Genomic DNA, 23,373 nt, shown 5'->3' with positions numbered 1-23,373 from the left:
CTATTTTTTAATAATTATGTAAATCGATTTCTTTTACACGGTCAACTTATTGAAATAATTTGAACTATTTTACCAGCTATTATTTTATTATTTATTGCATTACCTTCTTTACGATTATTATATTTATTAGATGAAATTAATGAACCATCAGTAACTTTAAAAAGAATTGGTCATCAATGATATTGAAGTTATGAATATTCAGATTTTAATAATATTGAATTTGATTCATATATAATTCCAACAAATGAATTATCTACTGATGGATTTCGACTTTTAGATGTAGATAATCGAATTGTATTACCTATAAATTCCCAAATTCGAATTTTAGTTACAGCTGCAGATGTTATTCATTCATGAACAATTCCTGCTTTAGGAGTAAAAGTTGATGGAACTCCAGGTCGTTTAAATCAAACAAATTTTTTTATTAATCGTCCTGGCTTATTTTATGGTCAATGTTCAGAAATTTGTGGAGCTAATCATAGTTTTATACCAATTGTAATTGAAAGAGTTCCTGTAAATTATTTTATTAAATGAATTTCTAATAATAATTCTTCATTAGATGACTGAAAGCAAGTACTGGTCTCTTAAACCACACTATAGTAAATTAGCACTTACTTCTAATGAAAAAAAATTAGTTAAATAAATAACATTAGTATGTCAAACTAAAATTATTAAAATATTAATATTTTTTAATTCCACAAATAGCCCCTATTAGATGATTATTATTATTTTTTATTTTTTCTATTACATTTATTTTATTTTGTTCAATTAATTATTATTCTTATATACCTTCTTCACCTAAATCTAATGAATTAAAAAATATTAATTTAAATTCTATAAATTGAAAATGATAACAAATTTATTTTCTGTATTTGACCCATCAGCAATTTTTGGATTATCTTTAAATTGATTAAGAACATTTTTAGGTCTTTTAATAATTCCATCAATTTATTGATTAATACCTTCTCGTTATAATATTTTTTGAAATTCAATTTTATTAACTCTTCATAAAGAATTTAAAACTTTATTAGGTCCATCAGGACACAATGGATCTACTTTTATTTTTATTTCATTATTTTCATTAATTTTATTTAATAATTTTATAGGATTATTTCCATATATTTTTACAAGAACAAGTCATTTAACTTTAACTTTATCATTAGCACTTCCTCTTTGATTATGTTTTATATTATATGGATGAATTAATCACACACAACATATATTTGCTCACTTAGTTCCCCAAGGAACACCTGCTGTTCTTATACCTTTTATAGTATGTATTGAAACAATTAGAAATGTAATTCGACCAGGAACTTTAGCAGTTCGATTAACTGCTAATATAATTGCTGGACACTTATTATTAACATTATTAGGAAATACAGGACCATCAATATCTTATTTATTAGTAACATTTTTATTGGTAGGTCAAATTGCTTTATTAGTTTTAGAATCTTCTGTTAAGAACTTTATATTCTAGAGAAGTAAACTAATGTCTACACACTCAAATCACCCTTTTCATTTAGTCGATTATAGCCCATGACCATTAACAGGAGCTATTGGAGCTATAACAACTGTATCAGGTATAGTAAAATGATTTCATCAATATGATATTTCATTATTTTTTTTAGGAAATATTATTACAATTTTAACTGTATATCAATGATGACGAGATGTTTCACGAGAAGGAACATATCAAGGATTACATACTTATGTAGTAACAATTGGATTACGTTGAGGAATAATTTTATTTATTTTATCAGAAGTTTTATTTTTTGTAAGATTTTTTTGAGCATTTTTTCACAGAAGTCTTTCTCCAGCTATTGAACTAGGTGCTTCATGACCTCCTATAGGAATTATTTCTTTTAATCCATTTCAAATTCCTTTATTAAATACTGCTATTTTATTAGCTTCAGGAGTTACAGTAACATGAGCCCATCATAGTTTAATAGAAAATATTCATTCCCAAACTACTGAAGGTTTATTCTTTACTGTAATTTTAGGAATTTATTTTACTATTTTACAAGCTTATGAATATATTGAAGCTCGTTTTACTATTGCAGATTCTGTTTATGGGTCTACATTTTTTATAGCAACAGGATTTCATGGAATTCATGAATTAATTGGAACAACGTTTTTATTAGTTTGTTTATTACGACACTTAAATAATCATTTTTCAAAAAATCATCATTTTGGATTTGAAGCAGCAGCATGATATTGACATTTTGTTGATGTAGTTTGACTATTTTTATATATTACAATCTACTGATGAGGTGGATAATTAATTAATTTTTATTTGTATAGTATAAAAGCATATTTGACTTCCAATCATAAGGTCTATTAATAATAGTATAAATATTTTTTTCAATTATTTTAATTGGTTCTTTAATTTTAATAATTACAACAATTGTAATATTTTTAGCTTCAATTCTTTCTAAAAAAGCTTTAATTGATCGAGAAAAAAGATCACAATTTGAATGTGGATTTGATCCAAAATCATCATCTCGATTACCATTTTCTTTACGATTTTTTTAATCACTATTATTTTTTTAATTTTTGATGTAGAAATTGCTTTAAAATTTTCTAATATTTTTATTTGAACAATTACTTCAATTATTTTTATTTTAATTTTATTAATTGGTTTATATCATGAATGAAATCAAGGAATATTAAATTGATCAAATTAATAGGGTTGTAGTTAATTATAACATTTGATTTGCATTTAAAAAGTATTGAATATTCAATCTACCTTATAATTAAAAGAATATGAAGCGATTAATTGCAATTAGTTTCGACCTAATCTTAGGTAATTTTACCCTTATTCTTTAATTGATGCCAAAATAGAGGCGTATCACTGTTAATGATATAAATAGGTTATAACCTCAATTAAGGAAGTATGGTGATTAAATAAAAGCTGCTAACTCTTTTCTTTTAATGGTTAAATTCCATTTATACTTCTACTTCTTTAAATAAAACTATATTTTCATTGTGAAAATAAATTTTTTTTTTTATAAATTACTAAAAATAATTCACTATATTCAAAGATTAAATAATCTCCATAACATCTTCAGTGTCATACTCTAAATATAAGCTATTTGAATATAAACAAAAATAAAAAATTAAATAAAATTAAAATTCAAAATACAAATAGTATTAAATAAATTTTTAATCTATTATTATGTATTAATAACAAAGTTTGAGAATAATTAAGTCATTTTCTATATAAATGTTGACCACCAAAATATTCTGATCATCCTTGATCAAATCTTTTTACAATTAATTGACCACAATTTAATGGAAAAAAAATTGTTCCATAAGTACTAATATAAGGTATAAATCATATTGAACCAAAAATATAGAAATATTATAATTTAATAAAGATTTATTTAATATAAAAATTTTTGTTATAGAAATTAAATATCCTGATAAACCACCACTGATACAAACAAGTAAAGTTAATATTTTTAAATATAAAGGTAAACAAATTATATAAGGAATAGGAAAAATTAACCAATTTAATATTCTACCTCCAATAATTCTTATATCTAATAAACCTAATATTCCTCGTATTATAATTCAACTTGCATCATTTAATATATTTAAACTTCCACAATTTAATTCTCCTGTTATTGAATAGTAAACTAAACGAAAAGAATATAAAAACGAAAAAAAAAATAAAAATATATTACAGTTAATCCAGTAGAAAAAAATATAGAAAAAAAGAAAATAAATTAATATTTTTAATTATAACAATTTCTAAAATTATATCCTTAGAATAAAACCCAGCTAAAAAAGGTATTCCACATAAAGCTAAATTAGAAACATTAAAACAAGCTGAAGTTAATGGTATATGAATTCTCAACCCTCCCATTAAACGAATATCTTGAGAATTATTTATATTATGAATAATAGCTCCAGCACATATAAATAATAAAGCTTTAAACAAAGCATGAGTTAAGAGATGAAATATAGCTAATTTATAAAATCCTATAGATAAAATTCTTATTATTACTCCTAATTGACTTAAAGTAGACAACGCAATAATTTTTTTAAAATCAAATTCAAAATTAGCTCCTAATCCAGCTATAAATATTGTTAATCCTGACAATAATAATAATAATTGACCTAATCAAGAAGTTCTTAAAATAACATTAAATCGAATTAATAAATAAACACCAGCTGTTACTAAAGTTGAAGAATGAACTAAAGCTGTAAAAGGAGTAGGAGCTGCTATAGCAGCAGGTAATCAAGATGAAAATGGAATTTGAGCTCTTTTAGTTATAGCAGCTAATATTATTAATCTACCAATCACTAATATTTCAAATTCATTTTGTATAACTTCTAAATAAAAAATATAATTTCATCTTTCATAATTCATTATTCAAGCAATAGCTAATAAAAAAGCTATATCTCCAATTCGATTAGATAAAGCAGTTAATATTCCAGCATTATAAGATTTAACATTTTGAAAATAAATAACTAAACAATAAGAAACTAATCCCAATCCATCTTATCCTAATAAAATTCTAATTAAATTAGGTCTAATAATTAATAATATTATAGACACAACAAATATTAGTACTAATAATTGTGGGGTGTATAATAAATCGATTAATATTTTCAACTCTTTCTATATATTCTTTTCTATAAAAAATAACTAATGAAGCAATTATTAAAACAAAAGATATAAATAATAAACTTATTCAATCAAATAAAAAAGTTATTACAATTCTTATAGAATTTAATGAAACAACTTCTCATTCAATAAAATAAATTATATTATTTAATAAAAAATATAATCTTAATAAAAACATGATAATAATAATAGAAATTAAATTTACAAATCTAATTCTACAAAGTGATAAATATTTCACGATCTAAAATGAATTATTTCATATCACTAACACCACAAATTAGTATTTTTATTAAACTATTTAAATATAATATTAATATACAAGCATCTGATTTTAAAATTAATATATTTAAAGGTAATCAATGTAACACTATTAATAAATATTCAAGAATTTTACCTCCTCTAAAAGAATAAATTCCAGAAAATAATTTTCCATGTTGACTAAATGAATGTAAATATAAAGTATAAGCAGCTCTAAAAAAGATAATAAAGATAATATAATTATAGAAATTCATGATCAAGACACAATTCTATTTAATAAAGAAATCTCTCCTAATAAATTTAAAGAAGGAGGAGCTGCTATATTAGTAGAACTTAATAAAAATCATCATAAAGTCATCGCAGGTATAATTTTTTTTTCTCTTCTGAAACATTTGCTAAACAAAATAAACCAGATGAACATAATCCATGAGCAATTATTAAGATATAAGAACCACATAATACTCAATAAGTTATAGGTATTAAACCAGCTAAAACAATTCCTATATGAGCAACAGAAGAATAAGCAATTAAAGATTTCAAATCAGTTTGACGTAAACAAACTAAACTTACTAAAACACCTCCTACCAATCTAATTCTAATTCAAACAAATCTATATTTTAAATTTATTAATTGCAAAAATGAAATTACTCGTAATAATCCATATCCTCCTAATTTTAATATAATTCCAGCTAAAATTATAGAACCAGAAACAGGAGCTTCTGCATGTGCTTTTGGCAATCATAAATGAACTAAAAATATAGGTATTTTAACTCAAAAAGCACATAATAAACAAAAATATAGTAAATCATAATTAAAGATACAATTATTTATTAAATAAAAATTTATAGAACCAATTTTATTTATTAAATAAAAAATTCCAATTAATATTGGTAAAGAAACTAATAAAGTATAAAATAAAAGATATACTCCTTGTAAGCTTGTAAACGTTCAGGTTGATAACGCCATCCTAAAATTAAAAATAATGTAGGAATTAATCTTCTTTCAAAAAATAAATAAAATATAAATAATCTTATTCTTCTAAAAGTTAAAACTAATAATAATAATAAAATTACAATCTATATATATAAAAATGCTCTGTTCGTGTCTACATCCTTCATAGACTTGAAAAGTTCTGAACCGTTTAAGCCCAAATTTTTACACAACATGCGTTGAGGTTCCAGCTCGGTTATTGTCTACTTTTGATGTTGATAGCTTATCTGCGGTCGCGAATATATCAATTTTTTTAGCGTTTCCCCGTGCCCCTACTGCTGCGCCCTCTACAGGCAGCCAGCTGAATCAAAGCATTTCCTGTCAAACATTCAACACATTTTGAAAGAAGAAACTTGAAAAGTTCTGAACCGTTTAAGCCCAAATTTTTAGAGAACATGCGTTGAGGTTCCAGCTCGGTTATTGTCTACTTTTGATGTTGATAGCTTATCTGCATTTGCGAATATATCACTTTTTTTTCGCGTTTCCCCGTGCCCCTACTGCTGCTCCCTCTACAGGCAGCCAGCTGAATCAAAGCCTTTCCTGTCAAACATTCAAAACATATTGAAAGAAGAAATTGGAGATACAAATTTTATTTTTTTGTTCAGGTTCAGTAAGAAACGAAGTCATGCCACCAAAGAAGTCGAGATTGGGTCGTCGTATTCGCAATACAGAAGCAAAAAGACGTAAGATTACGAATATGACTGACGAAGAATGGGCATCCATCCGAGAGACGCGGCTGCGCGATGAACTTTTACTCATACAGGTTAATGGTTCGGAGGACCGATTGCAATCATATATTGAAATGTCGTCAGTTGTTTCATCAGTACATTGTCGATATGTATGCAAAAATTGAAACAGAACGTTTGCTGTTCCTCCGATTGAATCAGACGAAACTTCGGTCGGATGAATATATACATTTACGGGATGCTGTGATGAATGACCGTAATACAACCAACGTTGGAAAGCTCACGATTTTGCCATCCTCATACATAGGTAGTTCACGCCACATGCAGGAATATGCTCAAGATGCCATGGCATATGTTCGTTGCCACGGCCGTCCAGACTTATTTATCACCTTCACATGCAATCCAGCTTGGGACGAGATAGTACAGCTGTTATTTCCTGGACAATCGTATAGGGATAGGCATGACATCACAGCCCGTGTTTTCAGACAAAAGCTCAAGTCACTGATGGATTTCATTGTGAAACATGGAGTTTTTGGATCTGTGCGGTGCTGGATGTATTCAGTAGAATGGCAGAAGAGAGGATTGCCGCATGCGCACATACTGATTTGGCTGTATGATTTTTATCAAAATTACTCCAGATGAAATCGACGATGTTATATGCGCTGAGATTCCACGGGCCGAGGTTGATACGGATTTACATGAAGTTGTCATCAAGAACATGATCCATGGCCCATGTGGTACCCTCAACCCATGTTCACCATGCATGGTAGACGGAAAGTGTTCCAAGCGATATCGTCGAGCATTTACAGCCAACACCGTAACAGGGGACGATGGATATCCTCTGTATGGGAGACGGTCAACTGAAGATGGAGGGACTTCGGCAAATTTAAACATGAGAATTGGTGATATTGAGGTAGACAATCGTTGGGTGGTTCCATACTCACCACTATTGTCAAAATCATACAAAGCGCACACCAACGTAGAATATTGCAATTCCGTGAAATCGATTAAATATATCTGCAAGTACGTGAATAAAGGCAGCGATATGGCAGTTTTTGGTGTTCAGGCAGAAAATGGTGACAACAATGCAGTACGAGTTGTCGATGAAATATCTCAATACCAGGCTGGAAGATACATAAGCAGCAACGAGGCTGCTTTTTTTTCATGAACGCTATCCAGATTTAGTTCGCTTGGCAGTCCATTTGGAGAATGGTCAACGTGTCTATTTCCTGAATCCGCCAGCGACAACTCTGACTGCCTTCTTCACCTTATGCCAGAAAGATGATTTTGCCAGAACCTTGATGTATTCAGAAGTGCCCTCTTAACCATAATATGCCACAGAGAAACGTGGCAGGGTACAGCTAGTTTTACATAAAATAATAAATTAAATACATCACAACCTTAAAAAATTACACAAAATAACATTCTTATAAATAAAATTCTTGCATATTCAGCTATAAAAATTAAAGCAAAACCTTCTCTATATTCAACATTAAATCCAGAAACTAATTCTGATTCTCCTTCAGCAAAATCAAAAGGAGTCCGTTTAGTTTCAGCTAATGAAAATGTTAATCAAACCAAAGCTATAGGAAATAAAATAATAAAAAATCAAATATAAACTTGATAATAATAAAAGTAAATTATATTATAACTTCCAATTATAAAAATAAAAGATAATATAATTAAAGCTAAACTAACTTCATAAGAAATAGTTTGAGCAACAGCTCGTAATCCTCCTAATAATGCATAATTAGAATTAGAAGATCATCCAGCTACTATAACAGTATAAACTCCTAATCTAGTACAACATAAAAAAAATAATCCTCCCAAATTAAAAGAATATAATTTAACAAAAAAAGGTATACATATTCATACAAATAATGATAAAAATAAAGAAAAAATTGGAGAAATATAATACCTTAAATAATTAGACAATAAAGCATAAGTTTGTTCTTTTGTAAATAATTTAATTGCATCACAAAAAGGCTGAGGAATCCCTATTAACCCAACTTTATTTGGACCCTTACGAATTTGAATATACCCTAAAACTTTTCGCTCTAATAATGTTAAAAAAGCAACACTCACTAATGCACAAATAATTAATAATAAACTTCCAACTAAAGATAAAATAAATTCTATATAAAACAAGTACTATTTGTAATAAAAATTACATAAATAAATTCTAAATTTATTGCACTAATCTGCCAAAATAGTTTATATTAATATTAATAATATTCAATTTATTAAATATAATTATTTTAAAAAGTAATACTTGCTTTCATTTCATTCACGTATACATATTATATTTGCAGTTTTACATTCACAGATTTGCATTTTTCCTCTACATCAAACGATCGTATGTATGGCACCTATGTATATGATATAATCGTCCGATTTTCATTAAAGTTGATACAAAATTTAAGACTTATATAAAATGGCAATATCTCAAATTTGATGAAAATGTGTTGTTATAATTTTTATAATTATAGTTATAGTTATAATTTTTGATTGGATTAATTTCTCGATCGTTCCTATGGGAGCTATATGATATAGTTTTTTATAACATTTTACACAAAATTGTAGAGTATAATAAAATGGCTATATCCCAAATTTGATCACATTCTGTTAAAAACTGAAAATGTTATAATTTTTTTTTGTAAAAATTATCCGATTATTCCTAAGGCAGCTCATATAGCTCCCACAGGAACGATCGAGAAATTAATCCAATCAAAAATTATAACTATAACTATAATTATAAAAATTATAACAACACATTTTCATCAAATTTGAGATATTGCCATTTTATATAAGTCTTAAATTTTGTATCAACTTTAATGAGAATCGGACGATTCTGGCCCGTTCTGACATATGTATGTATATACGAGTGAGAGTATGTATGTATATAGAAGGCTAAATATAAAGTTTTATTCAGATAGCTTTGAAACTGAGAGACTAGTTTGCGTAGAAACGGACGGACGGACATGGCTAGATCGACTCGGCTGTTGATCCTGATCAAGAATATATGTATATACTTTATATGGTCGGAGGTGCCTCCATCACTGCGTTGCAAACTTCTGATTGAAATTATAATACCCTGCAAGGGTATACAAATTGTTTGGCCTTTAAATAAACGACATCTGTTAGAATCATTAGGAGTTAACAGATAATTGTAACTGTCAGATAATAACAGACAAATAATAATAAATTAAAATTACGACTATAAATTGAGATTTAAACTATCCTTTCTCAAGTTGGATCGAACTGAGGACAAACATTGTGACACGAGATTTATATACATATGTATATTAAGAAGATATGGTCGGAAATGTCTCCATCACCGCGTTGCAAACTTCTGACTAAAGTTATAATCCCGTGCAAGGGTATAAACAAAAATTTGTAACTGTGGAAAAGCATTTTAAATCAGAATGTTGGGTCTAAAGAAATGAAAACGAGACAAACCACAATCGAACAAGCTACAAAAGTGGTGAAAATTTGTAACGTTATTTTCTAAAGTATGGTATGGAAACGGTTAAACTTTTTGCAATGCTACAAAGTTTATTCTTTTGAAGATTTCCGATGAGATGAGTAAGCTTCGAAATAGAACGGTGGGAAGATTGAACATGGAGGAGATCATTAATATTTAATTTATTTCGTAATTTAGGTATGGAACCAGCAGAGAACCACTCGCTGAACCAGACCATGGAACCATGTTAAGAAACATACTGAAAAAAATAAATATCAAATTTATTAAACAAAACAATGTCTGTCAAATTATCGTCGAAATGGAACGGTGGGAAAATTGAACATGGAGTGGTTCTTTAGTTTTTAATTTATTTTATAATTTTTTTATTAATTCGAATAAAATAAAGTTTCTAAATGCTAAAAAATGAATGTACTATTTTTTTTTACTGAGTTTGAAAGTATTTGACATTTGGATATATTAAAAAAATAGCATGCGAAAAATCGTGTTTTCACGGAGTTCTTAATATCTCGGTTAATCAAAGGCGTGCAGCAATTCATGATACGCCAAAATAAAGGACATCTATTGTTTTTACCCTACAAAGTTTCAATTTCTCAGTTAATTTTTTGAGCAAATCCCATAACAGTGACCTAACCTCGAGGTCGGCTTCATACAAAATAGGGCATCCAAAATTGTAGGGCTTATAACTTCGATTTACGATCGCGTGCACATATGGACGGTATATAGGCTTACTATGGGGAGATTAACGAATATTTGGTGAAAATTTCAATTATTTTTAACGGTCAGATTTCCAGAAAAACGAATAACAGTGGGTGGTATGTATTTGGGCTGAGAGCTTAGGCGCGAACTATGAAAATGTAACCAGATGGGAACCAGCAAAGAACCACTCTCTGAACCAGACCATGGAAACATGTTAAGAAAAATACTAAATTAAAAAAATATATCAATAACTTTAAGAAAAGTGACTGCCGAATAAATGGAAAAGCCATTTAAAACAATTTAGTGGTATTTTCATCTAAATCAGAGAAAATTATCTATTTCGTTAATTTTAGATTATTTTAGTATATACCACGGCGGAATGTTATGCACCTCCCCGACAAGCAAAACCGACGCAAACTTTTACAAAAATCTTACGCCCTTAATTGAACACGTGAAAACTTGTACTGTATCTCAAAAAATAGGGAAAAATATTCTCTAATTTCAAATTAAATCTTAACTTGATCTAACCGTCAGATTTTTAGAAATTCAAGTGTTTCGCTTTTCCGACCTCATTCACAAACATTGGCTTCGTAATGACCCTAACGCCGTGTGGCATGCCCCATACTATATTTTAACGCTAGCTTTTGAAAAATGCTTACTCCGTTAAATGAACGCGTGCAAACTTGCACGGTATCTCAAAAGATAGGGAAAAATATTCTCTATTTTCGAATTAAATCTCTATTAAATCTAACCCACAGATTTTTAGAAATTAGGGTTTTCTTTTTCCGATCTCATTCACAAGCACTGGCTTCATATCGATAGGACAATTGTATAAAATGCATCAAAATCCGTTCAGCCGTTCAAGAGAAAACATCACTTTTTCATTTATTCCCATAAATGTTCCTTCGAAGAATATATACATATATGTACATACATACATATCTGGCAGCAATGTTTGCCTAAAATTAAATCGATTTGATTTTTACTTTATTAAGAAACTTTTGCAAAATAAATATCGAACCATTAACGGGATCGCAATTCTGAACATTTTGATTCATGTTTCGTCAAAATCCGTTCAGCCGTTCATAAGAAATTCCGACTTTTTTATTTATTGCCGTAAATGTATGTATGTACATACAAACTGTTGATGAATTTAACATGTACATGTCCTAGGCCGTCATCAAAAACAATTCATAAGCAATTCATCGATGATTCATCAACAATTCACCAACAAAATCATCAACAACTCATCATCAATTCATCGATGATTCATCAACAATTCATTGATGTTTCATCAACAAAATTCATCAACGGCCGGGCCATGGTACTGCCGACGACTGCTGTCTAGACAACCGTTGTAACTGTATCGTGGGTAGAGCGTCGTAGTAGATGTCGCAGTCGGTAGAGCGTCGCCTCGGTAGAAGTTGCAGTCGGCGCGTTGATGACGGGTTGATGACAGTGGCTATTGATGACATGCGGTACTGCAGGGTTTTTAGATCTTTACGCTCTCAATTGTGTGAGAGCAGGGAGAGCGCCATTGTCGTTTGAATAATAAAATTAGTCCCATATTGCAAAACGAATGTATGGTCGTGAGGCATCTTGTAAATTGTATAGTCTTTGGTAGGACCCACTGTTTATGTAAAGTTCTCATTCGTTTTTATTTATGAGTGAGCGGTGTAATTTATAATGCCGACGTCGGTGCTCGACTCATGAGGAAATTCGCCCTGAGCGCTCAGTGGGGTAAAAGTGGGGATTGAATCTACGTCTTAATGTTTAACGATTAAAAGTGGGGATTGAATCTACGTCTTAATGTTTAACAGTCCGGCCGCTTACACATCGCGCCACGTAGACAATTAGAATTGCGTCGGCGATATACACACATGTGCATATCGCGTGTGAGAGGGACAAAAAGTTGCAAACCCTTTAGGACATTTATTTTTTTGCGCGCTTGATATTTGACTTTGCCGTCGCGAGGCGGTCGTGACGCGTGGCTCAGGGGTTAAAGCACGCGCTTTCCAATCAGGCTAGTGCGAGTTTAAATCCCGCTCGAGGCGAACTTTTTCTTACTTTATTTTTTAATTTACTAATTTAATTAAATTTAAATTTTCTATTTTGTGTCAATAACTTCCCGCTATTATGATTTGTGTCTATAATTGGTTTTATTTTCCAATTTAGTTGTGCTGCTAGGCTAGCTTTTTCATATTTTGCCTTTCCTTTTGCGCCGTTGCAAAAGCTAAACGTTTTAGTTATTTATCTCCCCGCTCTCGCTTTGAATCTTCACTTCTTATCTTCATAGCTCTGTTGTTTTTTTCCTCTCTTTTTCTCAAGTACAAGTACAAAGGTAAGTCTTAATGTCCGGAAATATTGTCTGTTTCGCCAAAACCTGCAAAAAGGCTATATCTGTAGGTGACCTTACAATCGGCTGCTAGCTGTGAGACAACATCATGCACGCCAAGTGTATTGGTGGTGGAGCTCGGACGGTGGACGATGTGAAAGGCCTGTAGCGATGCAGAGGGGGAGATGATGTCTTTCATGATGCAAACCAAAAACGGTTTTAAGGGCATTTTAACGAGTTTTCATAAAACTCTTGAAATGTTCTCGGCGCTAGACACTCAATTTAATAGCCTTACGCTATTAAATGAGTCAAAGCGCAAAAAACTGCTATTGGTGGGCAGCATGTAGACGGGCTCCAACCACCCGCAGCGGGCTCTCAGCAGCAGCCTCCCTCGGCACAGCCCTTGACCTCAGCATTAATTCCATGAGTGCTGAGATCGAGCGCTAGGAAAGATTCGTTGCCCGAATGTGCAGCGGGAGTGCCCGCACCGCCGGTGATTTCTGTTTTGTCCCCTGGGGGGTCCCAAATATTGACCCCTCAAAGTCCCGTGTATAACGTTATATCTGCCCAGGGTGTTAGGCCCGGAATACCGGCCGAAAATGGCACGGCAGATAACCAACCTGCCTTGCCAAAAGCCCTTAAAGCGGTTCCATCGACGAGACATATTGTTGTTTCGCGGCTCTCCCTTGATCAAACATCGGAAGATCGCCTTTATACAAGGGAAAACCAGAGCCTATATAATAAAAATTAAAGTATAAAAGTTTAAATTTTCTAATGTAGCGATTTTTTATCTTTTAAAATAAATGTCCCTAAAAACTCTTAAACAATATTTGCTATTCCAACTTCTGGCCAGACTTCGTCGTTGTTAAGAAGTTCGAAGCGAGAATAAGAAAAAGCGGCCTGTAGAATTAAGTCTTCCCAGGCCTGATCATACCACTGCGCCTTCTTCGACTTCCAATCCCGACCCAAAAATCTAACCTACTCCCTAGGTATTTCCTATCAGAATGCAAGAGGCTTACGTAGTAAGCTTCCTTACTTTTATTCTGAAAGCCGGAGATTCTGAGCTCCGAAGTCTTTTCAGCTGTGTTCACAGTATATCGACTAGATCGCCCTATCAGGCGCGGGGTGGAGTTCTTATAGTGCTGGACTCCTCACTCACGTCAGAATTATTAGCCTTCGTGGTATGCAACGATGTTGAATTTCCTTGTGTGAAGCTAACTATCAACTCTGGCAACTCCATTTTTATTACCTTTTCTTAAATACCTCCATTGTCAGAACTTCCCATTTATTGGAACCACCTTTCCGCTATTCAGATGGTTTCCAGTATACTTTTGGATAGAGACCAGTATAGATCCTAGGTGATTTAAATATCCCTGGCCCGAAGTTCCGTATCATCCAACTTTCGATGTGACCCTTGATATTGTAGTAGGCCAGCAGAGAGCCCATCTATGTTAAGCCAATGTATGTTAAGCCAATGTATGTTAAGCCCATCTATGTTAAGCCTATGTTAAGAGATGTTAAGATCATGTGAAACAGGAGAAGTAGAACTAGAGGTGGAGAAACATCGATGTTCACGGACATCGATGTTTTCGATGTTTTTGGCGCAAAAAATCGATTAAACATCGATGTTTTAAATAAAAAAATTATTTTTTATGAAATTTCAATTTTATTTATATTTTTGTTTTTGTTGAGAAACAAAAGCTTGTCGACGACTGATGGGGAAAGGCGAGTACGACGGTCTGAAATAACTTGGCCTGCCTTGCTAAACAGACGTTCCGACTCGCATGACGAAGCTGGAATGCATAGGAACTTCTTGGATATCTTTTTTAAAGCTTCTTCAGTTGAGATCTGAAATAAGATAGTATGTTTAATTTAATATTTGAAAAACAAATGTCTTAGCATATAGGGTCTTACCAAAGACTTTATAACTTATAAGATGCCTCACGGCCATACATTCGTTTTGCAATATGAGGCTAATTTTTTGAATCAAACGACAATGGCGCTCTCCCTGCTCTCACAAAGTTGAGAGCGTAAATATCTAAAAATAGAATGCGTTTGCATGTATGAGTAAACACAGAACAAAAAAGTGCGCATGTGTGCGTGAATATGTGTGTGCTTCTGTTCGCATGCCCAACGACGAAAAATTAAAATTTTATATTTTGGCTGAAGACCGCTTGTTAGGTAGAGAGGGGGACGAGAACGGCAGCAAAAACAGCTGATGTATACATGTGCATATCGATGTGTTTGTTTGTTTTGATTTTAGTTTGTTTACATTTTTAAAGTGCTTGAGTCCCTTTATATTGTTCTTTTTTTCTTTATTTTTAATTATATTATTGTGCCAAGACTTTATTTTAATTTTATAAAAATTGAAACGTATAGCTCTTGGTTAGCACTATAATTGGTGCTAAGGTCGATTTTGAACCCTTGTTTGTTTTCAAGATATTCACTAAAATGTACTGCGTTCGCACGCGACAAAAATAGAAGTTACATTTGCAAAAAACAAGTTTAAGCTCTGATTTCAGCGAAACGTGATGAAAAATTGTAGTAAAATAAATTTTAATGAATTACGCAATGAATTCTCTTCATAATTTGTTTTGTTTGATTTTAAAATATTAAGTAGTTATTTTTTAAATTCAATTTTAGTCCCGGTCGCACGCGACAGTTTGGAAAGCGATAATTCAAACTAAAATTGTACGAATATTGATGATCGCATATGTCCTTTTCCACTTTTTATTTACTCTTTGGGTTTTCTATGTGATATTAGAAAGCAAAAGTCAAAGCAAAATCCCTTTGTTTAATAGATTGACATCAAAACAAAACATGCCATTTTTTATGCCTTTTTTTGATAAAAACAAAATTTTTTGCATTTGCGCGTGTTTGACTTCGATTTTTTTGAAACTTATTTTAGAAAATGAAAAATTCTCTTAGTCTTGATCATCCTGACCAATTTTTTTTATAATCATGTTAAAAATACTCGTTTTTAAGCAATTTTAAGTTTTTGGCCGCGGTGGACCTTTCTGGAGAATTGCCCATATATAAATATATACATAAATTATAAAAATAAAATAAAATAAATGTACAAATTTGTAATAAATTCAACCGCGAAATCGGTATTTTGAGGCACGCCATGTTGCTGTATGCGTATGAGAGAGCTGCTGGCTCTAGAGCCATCACGAAAACATTGCTGTATGCGTGAGAGTGCTGCTGGCTCTAGGCTCTAGAGTCTAGAGCCAGCACGAGAGAGCGGCTAGAGCCAGCACGAGAGAGCGGCTGGCTCTAGAGCGCTCTCTCGCTGGCTTTTGAACGAAGTGCGAGAGAGCCTGGAGCCAGTTCAAAAGCCAGCACGAAAAAATCGTGTGCAAAAAAATCGTATGGCGTTACTAATCTTATACTTATACATCTTTGGTCTTACCTTCCAATACGCAAGGGGATCGCAGTTTTCCGGCTGGTTCCCTTTTTCTAAATGTTGCCGTAACAGAATGACTGAATCAGCACGAAAGGATTGCACTCTTGCCTCAATTTTAGTTTTAAGAAATGAGAACGGTGTCGGTTCCTCTGTTGGTGGTGCCGGCTGCGGTCGTGGGATTGTAATACAAATGGAGTTCAGCTCTTCCTGTAGAGCCTTGGCCGCTTCCTCCGCGTTCGATGCGCCAAGGAATCCCCGTTTTTTAAATCGAGGATCAATGATAGTGGCTACGCGTGGAATAGTTCTTGTTTCGTATGGAAAGAACCTTTCTCGTAAACGAATCTTCACATAATTCGAGGCAGCGATTCCTTCCACTGTTTTAAGTTCCAAACCATTAATTTTATGGAAAAGTTCGCAAACAACGGGAATAATTAATGAAATTGATACATTTGTGTTCGTTGAAACCGACAGAATTGCATCCGCAAACGGGGCTAACAACATGGATAATTCTTTTAATGTATCAATATCCTCGGCAGACAACGGTAGTGGGGCATTGTGGGATACTGCCAAGACTACACTTATGTATTCGTTTGTTATAATTATTCTTTTAATCATCTCGTACGCGCTATTCTTTCTTGTATCAGGACGTACGGATTTTCTGTTTTTTGCGCTGCCTTAAATTTAGCATACGCAGTCGAACTTCGTTTGAAAAAAGCTACTATTGTCTTAGACCTGCTTAGAATATCATCTAAAATTTGCTGTTTCAACATGTCCTGGACCAGCAGGTTGATTGTGTGGGCCACACACGGTAAGTGTTTGTATTTTAATGACTCGCATGCTTTTTTCATCGATGCATCGTTGTCTGAAACCATACATACCACTTTTTGCGATATCGACCAATCTGATAGCACCGATTTAATGGTATCTGCTATATTCGCAGCTGTGTGATTGGTTGGCGTTAGAAGATGCTGTGTTGCTAAAATGGCTGATTCCAATTTGAAATTGGTGGATATAAAATGACATGTTATAGTTATGTAGCCTTCGTTGGCTCGAGATGTCCACAGGTCTGTGGTTAATGCCAGATAATCAACGCTGTTCAGTATTTCTCTCAGCTTTGCTTTACATTTTTCATATTGTATTGGCAAAGAAACATCCCGCAAGTATGTCCTACTTGGCAATTTGTATCGAGGGTCCATTTCTTTCAGGAGGGCAATGAAACCCTCATCCTCGACACAACTAAAAGGCTGAACATTCACAGCAATCATGTTTAGCACCATTTCATCAAACTTTCTTTTCCTCGCCGAATCATTGATATAATGCACAGTGGACTTTCCCACAAACACATCTAAAGCGGTTGTATGATTTTTGCTTTGCTGTCTTTAAGCCGTTCTGGATGTACGTTGCTCAGATGGTTAAGAAGGTTTGTGGTGTTTCCCATCGTTTTTATGGCCTTTCCACAGTAATTACAAACGGCATGTGTTTTTTTCAACCGTTTTCTTGAAATGATTCCAAGCGATGGAAGCTTCTCGCTTCTTTTTTTGAGCTGGCTCCTCCACATTTTCCTCTGAATTTGATGTTCCTTAAAAAGTAATATTTTCATATAAACATAAAACGTATAACGTACAAATGTACATATGTACATATCATGCGGTTGCATCCAAGCAGAGGTACACATATTCAGGCATTTATGTCCAAATTTCGACAGCTTTTATATTAAAATTACTTACGTTTCAGGTATCTGTCCATGACCGTCCACTCCACTACTTCAGCCAACACCACCAACAGAACACTAATATGAAACATAATATAAGTAATTTATAAAGTAATAAATTAATCCCAATTTACTTACAATTACGCGTTTTCTTCTTCGATGCGCACGTAGAGATGGAATAAATCGATGTTGGCTGGCCAAACATCGATTTGACCGATGTTTTGAAAACATCGATTACATCGATGTTACCATCGATTTTTCTCCACCTCTAAGTAGAACATTCGGTTGCGTGGAGTGAAATAAAGAAGTACGAATTAAAACGCTCGGTTATACCTGCCACAAATTCAGAATTGGGATAAATCTACGAAATGTACGAAATTAATTTAAACAGTTTTTCGGTCATGCAGCTGAAAAGGGCAAATACCACCTGAGCAACGAGGTCAAATGCCAGAGGAGGAAGCCTGCCAGATAATTTTAGAGGATCGGACCAGCACCTCCAGCACCGGACCCCAACAGGTCAACACAGAGACGGGAAATGCAACCCAATCGTTGCAGGGAAGTGATGCCGAAAGTTTTCCAGACCACCGTGAACTTCTAGAAATCATCGCACAACTACGGGCCACACTCGTTTCGCAGGAAAATGCGTTGCAACAAGCAGAAGCTCGTGGCGCCGCTCAGCAACAACAATTCGAAGAACTCAGCACCATTCAACGAATTCAAATGGAACAACGAGAGACGCGCGTCGCAATACAGGCGCGACAACAAGGCGCCGAAAGCCAGCAACAACATCAACAGCCAAGCTGCGGTACTGACGGCGCCCAGGAAGACAGACGCCATGCCGGGGCTAGATCACTCTCTTTTGCCAAGGAAGCGGCCATCGATTTCGAAGGCGACATTTGCGCTCGAAACTGGGTGGATCACCTCAGGAACCTCGGTCAGATTTACAATCTTGACGGCGACAGTCTGCGGATGTTGCTCGTCAACAAACTGAGAGGCAACGCACAACGCTGGCTGCATGCCAACCCTACACGAATGCTGGATTCGTTTGAACGGTTGTGCGAGCAACTGATCGTGGCTTTTGGTGAAACGGCGTCTAAAGCAGAGCGCCGTCGGAAATTTAAGCAACGCAAAAGGAACAGGGATGAGCGTTTCACCATGTATTTTGAAGAGAAATTAATGATGTCCCAAACCATCAACATGGACACAGAGGAGCTACTCGAGCATCTTATCGACGGAATCCCAACGGCGAGCTTGCGTGATCAAGCCCGCATCCAGAGATTCGCTGATCCTGAGCAAATGCTGCTGGCATTTGCCAACGTGCGCCTTCCACAAGCCGGAAACTATGCTACGAAGAAGTCGACACCGGAGACGTCTGAGGCCAACAACTTGCGCTGTAAGAACTGCAACTCCAAGGGCCATTTTGCGAAGGACTGCCGCAAGCCATCAAGGCAACCAGGATCCTGCTATGCTTGCGGTGAGATGGGCCATTTCGTAGGAGAATGCCGCCAACGGAAAAGTAACAACGGCAGCAACGTTAACAACTACGTAAGAAGATTAAGAATTTTTTTTATTGATTTTACTGAACCCATTATTGCAAAATGCCTCATAGACTCAGGAAGCGCGATATCTTTCATTAAGCAATCCAAAATTCCATCTAAAGTATCATTGGAAAACGTGAATGAAATTTATCATGGTTTAAACAAGAGCCGACTTGAAATTTTTGGAAAAACTTTCTGTTACGTTGTAAAAGGAAAAATAAAAATTAAATTGGAAATTGTTGTCGTCGCTAATGAGTCAATGAAACACGATGCAATCCTAGGAAGGGATTTCATGGATCATTATAGTTTGAGCATAAATCAAGGCACCCTTGGTATTGACGGAGATTTTAATATTAGCAATGAAGGCACCTATGATTTGAACTCGCGTTCAGAGGAAAATCATCAACAAATAGCAACTGCCGTAGTACCCAATTGCGATTCCAGCGAGAATATTAATGGAAATGAAACTGTTAGAGAGAAACTATTGGGAAATGAAACTGTTAAAAAGCAACTGTTAGGAATTGAAACTGTTAGAGAGAAACTGTTAGGAATTGAAACTGTCAAAGAGCAACTGTTAGGAATTGAAACTGTTAAAGGGCAACTGTTAGGAGATGAAACTGTTAAAGAGCAACTGTTAGGAGATGAAACTGTTAAAGAGCAACTGTTAGGAGATGAAACTGTTAAAGAGCAACTGTTAGGAGATGAAGCTGTTAAAGAGAAAATGTTAGCTTGCGAAGAGAAGATATTAGAAAATGAAACTGTCAAGGAAAAAGCGTTGATAAACTCAACTGTTATGGGAAAATTTTCGAAAAAGGAAACTAGTAGCGGAAAGAACATAGAAAGTGAACCACATGTAAGAAACATTCAAGACTTTGATGAGATGCCGCAGATTGAAAGAACAGACAACTTTGAAAACGAAAAGTTGAACATAAACGTAGTCGATGATCAGTTTTTAGACTACAGCTGTGGGTGTGATGTAAACTATGAAACAAAATGTAGATTTGTCCAAATGTTCGAAGAATTTTATGTCAAAGCAAAGAGACCAGATGCCCCTTTTACCAAATGCGAAATGAAAATTAGTTTAGACAATTCTAAACCTTTCAGTTGCTCACCCAGACGGCTTTCTTTTAGTGAGAAGGAGCAGCTTCAGAAGCTGCTGGACGAATATTTAGACATGGGCATAATAAGAAACAGTGATTCGGAATACGCTTCTCCTATTGTGCTGGTAAAGAAAAAAACAGGAGATTTGCGTTTATGCGTCGACTATCGAAAATTGAATAAAGTTTTAATAAAGGACAATTATCCGTTGCCTTTAATAGACGACCTTTTAGACAAATTAGTGAATAAAAGTGTATTTTCAAAACTAGATTTAAAAAATGGATATTTCCATGTATTCGTGGGCGCAGATTCTGTGAAATATACATCATTTGTCACTCCCCTTGGACAATTCTAATTTTTAAGGATGCCCATGGGCATCAAGAACGCATCAGCAGTATTCCAGCGTTTTGTAAATAAGATTTTTTCGGATTTAATACGCGAAAATAAAGTCATCGTATATATGGATGACATATTGATAGCCAGCGCAAACATGGAAGATCATTTAATCGTATTAAAAGAAGTGTTCATAAGACTGGTTAACAACAAATTAGAACTTCGTATGGACAAATGTGAGTTTATGCAATCCAGTATAAAGTACCTGGGATTTTTCATTGATAAAAAAGGAATCAGAGCTGATGACAGGGTTATTGATGCTATTAAAAATTTTCCAATTCCTGAAAAAGTACACAAAGTCCAAAGTTTTTTAGGTTTATGTTCCTACTTTAGAAGGTTTATAAAAGATTTCTCTACGTTAGCTAAGCCACTTTACGATATTTTAAAAAAAGACAAGGAATTTGTTTTTGAAGAAAGAGAGCTAAATTGTTTTTTAAACCTTAAGAAAAAACTTATAGAGGCACCGGTTCTAGCCATTTATAATCACAAAGACGATGTTGAATTGCATTGCGATGCAAGTTCTATGGGCTTTGGTGCGGTATTGATGCAAAGAAAGGGAGATGGAAAACTCCATCCCGTGTTCTATTTTTCTAAGCGATGCACTGAGACTGTATCAAAGTATCACAGCTTTGAGCTGGAAACTCTGGCCATTATCTACGCCTTGCGTAGATTCCGAATCTATTTACAAGGCAGACATTTCAAAATAATAACCGATTGCAATTCTCTAACGCTTACTTTGAACAGAGTCGAACTAAATCCTAGAATCGCACGATGGGCACTTGAACTTCAAAATTATGATTATGAACTCATCCATAGATCCGGGACAAAAATGCAACACGTAGATGCTTTGAGAAAATGTAACATTTTAGTAGTAGAAACCACTAGTTTTGAAGACAATCTCTTAATCTGTCAATCAAAAGATTTAAAAATACAAAAAATTAAAGAAGAACTAGAAAGAAGTCAGCACAAACTGTTTGAAATGAGAAATGGCGTTGTTTACAGGAAAACTAATGACGACCGTTTATTATTCTTCGTACCTGAAGAAATGGAAAGTCACGTTTTGCACAAATACCACAATGAGCTTGGACACATTGGCAGGGATAAAATGATAGAAGTGATTACGAGGGGTTATTGGTTTAAGAACATCAAAGAAAAATGCCAAAGTCACATAGAAAACTGCCTAAAATGTGTAGCATTTTCTCCAAACTCTGGAAAATCAGAAGGTTTCTTACATAGCATTCCAAAAGGGGATAAGCCTTTTGATTTGTTACACATCGACCATTATGGACCAGTTGCAGCAGGAAGAGCAAATAAACACATATTTTTAATAGTAGACGGGTTCACGAAATTTGTTAGATTATATACGACAAAGACGACAAACACAAAAGAAGTTCTAAAAGCTTTAGCCGATTATTTCAGGTCGTACAGCAAACCGAAATGTATAGTTTCTGATAGAGGCAGTTGTTTCACATCTAATGAATTCGCACAATTTGCAACGGAAAACAATATTAAACATTTGAAGATAGCGACAGGTTCCCCACAAGCAAATGGACAAGTGGAACGCATAAACAGGACCATAGGACCAATGATAGCAAAGTTAACTGAACCTGAAAATGGAATAACTGGGATAATGTAATAGAGCAAGTTTAATTTACACTCAATAACACTATACACCGAAGTATTAAACAAGTTCCTAGCAAGATGCTCTTCGGCATAGAGCAAAAAAGTCAAATTATTGATGAGCTCAGGGAGAGATTGGAAGAAATCACCGATACAACACAGGTAAAAAGTTTAGAGGAAATCAGAAAACTAGCTGTAGATAATCAAAATCGAGCACAGGCATATAACGAAACATATTATGATAAAACAAGGAAAAAGCCAAAGGATTATGCTATAGGAGATTATGTAATGGTTAAAAATTTTGACAGTACTACGGGAGTTGCTAGGAAGTTAATCCCAAAGAATAAGGGCCCGTATGTAATAGCTAAAGTGCTTCGTAATGACAGGTTTTTGTTTAAGGATGTTGAAGGTTTTCAAGTTTCTCGGAATCCATACAGGGGTGTTTGGAGTGCTCAAAACATAAAACCTTGGATTGGAAAACGAACGAAGTCATAAAGAAACCATTATTCGATAAACTTACTTTAA

At 33.7% G+C, this 23,373-nt stretch overlaps 1 protein-coding gene and 2 pseudogenes across 3 annotated transcripts; 1 reads left to right on the top strand and 2 right to left on the bottom strand.

Moving 5' to 3' along the window:
• Positions 1-6,457: 6,457 nt before the first annotated feature.
• On the bottom strand, positions 6,458-14,322 carry LOC110189380 (NADH-ubiquinone oxidoreductase chain 1 pseudogene; annotated as a pseudogene). Its single transcript, XR_015270963.1, has 2 exons — positions 14,242-14,322; positions 6,458-8,718 (listed from the first exon to the last, which is right to left on the bottom strand). The product of XR_015270963.1 is annotated as an NADH-ubiquinone oxidoreductase chain 1 pseudogene (transcript).
• Positions 14,323-14,732: 410 nt separating this feature from the next.
• Positions 14,733-18,391, bottom strand: LOC147644190 (uncharacterized; annotated as a pseudogene). Its single transcript, XR_015270962.1, has 5 exons — positions 18,338-18,391; positions 18,216-18,277; positions 17,858-18,067; positions 16,495-16,695; positions 14,733-14,930 (listed from the first exon to the last, which is right to left on the bottom strand). The product of XR_015270962.1 is annotated as an uncharacterized LOC147644190 (transcript).
• Positions 18,392-18,458: 67 nt separating this feature from the next.
• LOC147644189 (uncharacterized) lies at positions 18,459-23,087 on the top strand. The gene has a single exon (XM_086829848.1). The coding sequence runs from the start codon at positions 18,644-18,646 to the stop codon at positions 21,188-21,190; it is 2,547 nt and encodes an 848-aa protein (XP_086685974.1). The 5' UTR covers positions 18,459-18,643; the 3' UTR covers positions 21,191-23,087.
• Positions 23,088-23,373: the final 286 nt, after the last annotated feature.

The sequence above is a fragment of the Drosophila serrata genome, unplaced genomic scaffold (assembly GCF_035046125.1).
Source record: "Drosophila serrata isolate PLE 108 unplaced genomic scaffold, ASM3504612v1 contig_223, whole genome shotgun sequence".
Taxonomy (NCBI): Eukaryota; Metazoa; Arthropoda; class Insecta; order Diptera; family Drosophilidae; genus Drosophila; species Drosophila serrata.
The sequence above is the reverse complement of the archived record's forward strand: the minus strand, read 5'-3'. Positions and strand labels throughout refer to the sequence as shown.

What these genes read in the sequence shown, in the direction of transcription:
- LOC147644189 (XM_086829848.1), top strand. Translation starts at nt 18,644, where the DNA reads ATGCCAGAGGAGGAAGCCTGCCAGATAATTTTAGAGGATCGGACCAGC.